This window comes from Neopelma chrysocephalum, unplaced genomic scaffold (assembly GCF_003984885.1).
Source record: "Neopelma chrysocephalum unplaced genomic scaffold, ASM398488v2 Primary Assembly neopelma1_185078, whole genome shotgun sequence".
Taxonomy (NCBI): domain Eukaryota; kingdom Metazoa; phylum Chordata; class Aves; order Passeriformes; family Pipridae; genus Neopelma; species Neopelma chrysocephalum.
Genome location: NW_020938620.1, coordinates 1 through 6381, shown reverse-complemented (window position 1 = coordinate 6381; position 6381 = coordinate 1). Strand labels below are relative to the sequence as shown.

The 6381-nt window shown below is 66.7% G+C and overlaps 1 protein-coding gene across 1 annotated transcript; it reads left to right on the top strand.

The window, feature by feature from the left end:
- Positions 1-175: 175 nt before the first annotated feature.
- LOC113962779 (integrin alpha-10-like) lies at positions 176-6168 on the top strand (the record flags this gene model as incomplete). Its single annotated transcript, XM_027673548.1, has 15 exons — positions 176-326; positions 583-748; positions 843-916; positions 1019-1163; positions 1534-1682; positions 1770-1913; positions 2497-2700; positions 2774-2904; positions 3460-3626; positions 4339-4481; positions 4573-4680; positions 4764-4849; positions 4919-5060; positions 5917-6009; positions 6092-6168. Coding segments are annotated over 15 exons (1980 nt in total), but the record flags the coding sequence as incomplete, so codon positions are not given.
- Positions 6169-6381: the final 213 nt, after the last annotated feature.

Below are 6381 nucleotides of genomic sequence, written 5' to 3'. Positions count from 1 at the left end.
TATCAGGGCTAGGATCGAGTCAGGGTTTGGATGAGGGTTGGGGTTGGAGTCAGGACTGGGACTGGGATGTGAATCAGGGCTGGGGTTGAGATCGGGGTCCAGGTTGGGAGCAGGATGGGGACCGGGAGCAGGATTAGGACGGGGCTCGTGCTGACGGCCCCGTTCGTTCCGGCAGCGCCGAGTCCTTCAGCGCCGAGCGGGGCGGGCGCCCGGGGGCCGCGCGGCTGCTGCTGGTGGTGACGGACGGGGAGTCCCACGACGGGGAGGAGCTGCCGGCGGCGCTGGCCGAGTGCGAGCGGCGCAACATCACCCGCTACGCCATCGCCGTGAGCTCCGGCCCCGTGTCCTCCTCCACCCCGGGGGGGTTGTCCCCCTGACCCCCGGCCCCGTGTCCCCTCTGTCCTGGGGGGAGTGTCCCACTGACCCCCGTCCCCCTGTCCCCTCCGTCCCGGGGGAGGTGTCCCCCTGACCCCTGTCCCCCTGTCCCCTCCGCCCCGGGAGGGAGAAGTCCCCCTGACCCCCGGCCCCGTGTCCCCCTCCGTCCCGGGGGGAGTGTCCCGCTGACCCCCGGCCCTCCCGCAGGTCCTGGGGCACTACCTGCGGCGGCAGCAGGATCCCGAGGATTTCATCCGGGAGATCAAGTTCATCGCCAGCGACCCCGACGAGAAGTACTTCTTCAACGTCACCGACGAGGCCGCCCTCAACGACATCGTGGACGCGCTGGGAGATCGGATCTTCAGCCTCGAAGGTGCCGCGCTGGGGCCGGGAGGTCGGGAAGGGATGGGAATTCCGACTGGAAGCGCGCAGCTGGAGGAACAGCGTCCCCTTCCTGCCGCTGTCAGGCACCCGTGAGGACAACGAGAGCGCCTTCGAGCTGGAGATGTCCCAGATCGGCTTCTCCATCCACCTCCTCGAGGTGATCCCGCCGGGAAGCCCATCCCGGCCCTGCTGAGCGTCCTGGGATGGGATGGTGGCCTTAGGGGGGGATTGCGGTGACACGTCCCTCCCATCCCGGCAGGACGGGATCCTCTTTGGAATGGTGGGAGCCTACGACTGGGAGGGGGGCGTGCTGGAGGAGAGCCGGCGAGGGCGCATCATCCCACCCCGGGAAGCATTCCAGGGGGAATTCCCGCTGGAGCTGAAGAACCACGCGGCGTATCTCGGTACGGGGGGGTCCCCAGGGATGGGGGGAAACCAGGGATGGGGGGAAACCAGGGATACTCCATATTCTTGAGATCTGAGATGAACTAGGGATATTCCTTGTCCCGGAGATCTCGGGGGGGCATATGGGATTCTCCGTGTCCCCAGGGATGGGGAGTGAGCCAGGGATGATCCAGGGATGAAACGGGAATGCTCCACGTGCCGGAGACACGGGGTGAAGTGGGGACACTCCGTGTCACGGATATTCGGGATGCTGAGATGCTCGCGATCCAGATATTTGTGATCCTGATATTTCGGGTGCCCCGGGAACACCCCGGGGGTCCCGTGTGCCCAGGGCTGTCCCCCCCGCTGACCCCGCTGCCCCCCCCCCAGGTTACTCGGTGTCCTCGCTGCGGCTGCCGGGGGGGCAGCGCCTGTTGGTGGCTGGAGCCCCCCGATTCCAGCACAAGGGCAAAGTCCTCCTGTTCCAGCTGGACCCCGCGGGCACCGTCACGGTGACCCAGACGCTGATGGGGGAGCAGGTGAGGGGAGGCAGAGGGGCCGGGGGGGGGTGGTGGTGTTCGGGGTCCCCCCCCCCGCGGCCTCACAGCCCTTCTGCACCCCCCCAGATCGGCTCCTACTTCGGCAGCGAGGTGCTGGCCCTGGACCTGGAGGGGGACGGGGCCACCGACCTGCTGCTGGTGGCAGCGCCCACCTACCTGGGGGGCCAGAGCAGGGAGGCGGGGAAGGTCTACCTGTACCGCGTGGGGCAGGTCAGGGGGGGCACGGCAGGGGCTGGGGGGGCTGCGGAGGGGCTTCGGGGGGGCAGGGGAGGGAGGGGGGATCTGTAGTGCGTGGGGTGGGTGAGAGGGAGCACGTGAGGGGCTGGGGGGCCGGTGGGAGGGGTCCCTGTGCCATGAGGGGCAGGTGAGGGGTTGGGGAGGTACCTGTGCCATGGGGGGGCAGGGGAGGGTGGGAGGGGTCCCTGTGCCGTGTGGGGCAGGGGAGGGGCTTGGGGGGGGACGGGCAGGGGGATTGGGGTGCAGGGGATGGGGGGGATCGGGGAACGCAGCGGGATCTGGGGGGGGCTATTGGGGGGTGCGGGGGGAGCACAGGGGACTGGGGGGGGTTGGATCAGCGGGATGCGATGGGATCGGGGGGCACAGCGGGATCGGGAGGGGTGCTGGGGGAGTGCAGGGGACTGGGGGGGGGACCAGCCGGATGCAAAGGGATTGCAGGGATGCAGGGATTGGGGGGGACGGAGAGGTCGGGGCAGTTTGGGGGAATTGAGGGGACGGAGGGGAACACAGCGGGATTTTGGGGGGGTACCGAGGGCCCTCCCCGCGCCCCTCCCAGGACCGCCTGAGCCCCGCAGGGTCTCTGCACCCCGAGGCGCGGCCGCAGGACTCGCGGTTCGGCTCCGCGCTGGGCGCGGTGCCGGACCTGGGGCAGGACGGGCTGGCGGGCGCCGTGGTGGGTGCCCCGCTGGAGGACGGGCACCGCGGGGCCCTCTACGTGTTCCACGGCGCCCCGGGCACCCTCGTGCCCCGGCACAAGCAGGTGAGACGGCGCCGGGAGCTCTGGGAAGGGCTCGGGGATGGGGAGCGCTGCCCGCAAAACGCTCCGTTCCCAGCGCATCGAGGCGGCGGCGCTGGGGTGGAACCTCCGCTATTTCGGGATCAGCGTGGACGGACGGATGGACATGGACGGGGACGGGCTGGTGGACGTGGCTGTGGGGGCGCAGGGGGCGGCCGTGGTGCTGCGGTGAGTCCGGGGGGGGGGGGGGGGGGGGGGGAACGGGGGCGGCCCGGGGACGGGGTCATGAAGGGGGGACAGGGACGTTCAGGTGGGACAGAGACATCCTGGGGACAGGGACATCCTGGGGACAGGGATATGGAGGGGCACGGGGACATTTGGGGGGGACAGGGGCATGAAGGAGGATGGGGACATTCAGGGGGGACAGGGACACCCTGAAGACAGGGTCATGAAGGGGGGTGGGGACATTTGGGGGGATAAGGACACCCCGGGGGACAGGGACAACCCGGGGACAGGGATATGGAAGGGGACAGGGACATTTGGGAGGGACAGGGACATGGGGGAACAGGGACACGCCGGGGACAGGGATATGGAAGGCGACAGGGATATGGAAGGGGACAGAGACATTCGAGGGAGATAGGAAAACCCCGGGGACGGGGCGGTCCCTCGTGGGACCCTGGGATGCTCCCGAGATCCTCTCGGATCCCTCCCCCCGCGCCTGCGTTTCCCGATCCTGCAGCGGGATCTCCGTCCCTGTCCCCACACGATCCCGCTGTCCCTCAGGTCCCGCCGGATCGTCCGGGTGTCCGTGGGGGTGTCGGTGGAGCCGGGGGCCATCAGTGTCACCCGCAGGAACTGCCAGCGCGGCGGCTCCGGTGCCGTTTGCCTCCGCGCCCGGATCTGCTTCCGTGCCGGGACGCGCTCCCGGAGCCCCGGAGACATGGATATCGGTGAGTGTGGGCACCGGGGGGGCTGCAGGGCCCTTGGAGCATCCCTGGAGCGTCCTGGAAGCGTCTGAAAGGGTCCTGGAGCGTCCTTGCGACATCCCGGAGTATCCCCAGAGCATCCCCGGGGCGTCCCAGGGAGTCCTGGAACATCCCGGGTTGGCCTTGGAGAACTCGGGAGCATTCCAGGAGCATTCCAGGAACATTCCAGGAGCATCCCAGGGTGTCCCCGGAGCGTCCCTGGGTGTCCCTGGAACATTCCTGGAGTGTCTCCGGGAGAACCCAGGAGCATCTCCAGGGGAGCCCTGGAGAATCCCTGGAGCATCCTGGGGGCCCTGGAGCATCTCGATGTCCCAGGAGCATCCCATGGGATTCCAGAGCATCCACATGGCACTTCTGGAGAACCCTGGAGCATCCCAGGGTGGCCCTGAAGCCTCTCCAGAGCATCCCATGGTGTCATTCCGGGGAAAGCATCCCAGCCTTTCCTGGAGCCCTTCCAGAGCATCCCAGGGTGTTCCTGGAGCATCCCACCCTTTCCTGGAGCCCCTCCAGAGCATCCCTGGGATGCACCCCAGGACTTCTCTGGAGTCCTGCCGGAGCATCCCAGGGTGTTCCTGGAGTATCCCAGGACTTCCCTGGAGTCCTGCTGGAGCATCCCAGGGTGCCCTCACCCCCGTGGGTGCCCCCGCCCCTGAGCCCCTCCCTCGCTACCCCCCAGATCTCCGGTACAACGTGTCCCTGGAGGAGCGGATCCCGGGATCCCGCGCCGCCTTCGACTCGGGCTCCCGCCGGCTGCTCCAGCGCCGGATCGAGCTCCCGCTGGGAAGGCAGAGCTGCATCCGCGTCCCCTTCCACGTCCTGGTCAGCCCTGGGACCCCTCCCTGCCCCACGGGGGGGGGAACTCTTCCCACCCTCCATTCCCGGGGGCTGACGGGATCCCCCGATCCTGCAGGACACCTCGGATTACCTGCGGCCCCTCGGCCTCACCCTCAGCTGGGCCCTGGACGAGGCCACGGGGCCGGTGCTGGATGAGGCGTCTCCCACCTCCCTCCGCAAGCTGGTGGGTACTGGGAAGGGCGTGATCCCCCCCCGGACATCGGGATTCCCCCCTGGACACCGGGATCACGCTTGGGCTCCTCGCAGATCCCGTTTTTCAAGGACTGTGGGGAGGACGACGAGTGCGTCTCCGACCTGGTGCTCCGGGCCAGCGCGGACATCGCCGGCTCCAGGTATCCCCCGTGTCCTTCCCGGTGTCCCCGCGGTGTCCCCGGGATCCACAGTGACCCCTGGGATGGCAGGCAGAGCCCCCACGTCCTGCGGAAGGGCCGGAGGCGGATGCTGGTGCGGGTGGAGCTGGAAAACCGGGAGGAGAACGCCTACAACGCCAGCCTGTGGCTGCGGCTCTCCGGGAATCTCCACTTCTCCAGCCTCGTGCTCCAGGTGCGGCCCTGGGGGGTTCCCAAATCCCTGAGGAACCCCCCCCTCAGCATCCCTGGTCCCCTTGTCCCCCCACCAGGACAAAGAGGGGGACTCGAGTCTTCCAGGGAACCTCTGGGTCGTTCTTGTCCCAACCCCTTCCAGGTGGGATGAGGGGGGTGAGGGTGTTCCATTGGGTCCCCAAACGCATTCCACGTGGGATAGGGGGGTTAAGGTTGTTCCACTGGGTCCCCAAACCCATTCCAGGTGGGATGAGGGGGTCTGTTGTGTCCCCCCAACCCCTTCCAGGTGGGATGAGGGGAGCAGGGGCTGTTCCATGGGTCCCCAACCCCTTCCATGTGGGATGAGGGGGGTGAGGCTGTTCCATTGGGTCCCCAAACCCATTCCAGGTGGGACACGGGGGTTCTTTTGTGTCCCCCCAACCCCTTCCAGGTGGGACGAGGGGTTGAGGCTGTTCCATTGGATCCCCAAATCCATTCCAGGTGGGATGAGGGGGGTGAGGGTGTTCCATTGGGTCCCCAAACCCATTACAGGTGGGACATGGGCGTCTGTTGTGTCCCCCCAACCTCTTCCAGGTGGGATGAGGGGGGTGTGTGTGTTCCATTGGGTCCCCAAACCCATTCCAGGTGGGACATGGGGGTTTGTTATGTCCCCCCAACCTCTCCCAGGTGGGATGAGGGGGATCCACCACATCCCCCGGCTCCCAAGTGGGACTTTGGGGTCCGTTGTGTGTTCCCAACCCCCCCTCAGCAGCGGTAGCCCCCCCGGTAGCCACTCCAGCTCCCCTCTGGGGGGGGGGTCCATCACCCCCCTCCCTGTTTCCCGTGTCCCCCCAACTCCGTTTCCCCCTCCCCGGCAGGATCCCGGCGCGGTGAAGTTGGAATGTTCGGCGCTGGGGGGGCACCGCTGGCGCTGCAGCGTCGGGTACCCCGTGTTCCGCTCCCACGCCAAGGTAGGACCCCCCCGGGACACCCCCTCTTCCCCCTCCTGGGACCCCCAAACCTTCATCTCACCCCCCTGAACCCCCCCTCCAGGTGTCCTTCACCCTGGAGCTGGAGTTCAGCTGCTCCGTCCTGCTGGACCGCGCCGAGGTCACGCTTGAGGCCACCAGGTAGGGGGGTTTTTATTTTCTTTATTTTTTATAAAAAACCCACCTCTCTATTATTTTGGTTTTACCCATTTTGTGTTTTGGTTTGTTTTTTTTTTTTACCTTTTTTGCTCTATTTCTCACCCTTTTTTGGGACTTTTTTTTAACCGTTTCTTTTATTTTTTAACTTTTTTTCGTTATTTTTATTAACCTCTTTTATATTTTTTAACCCTTTTT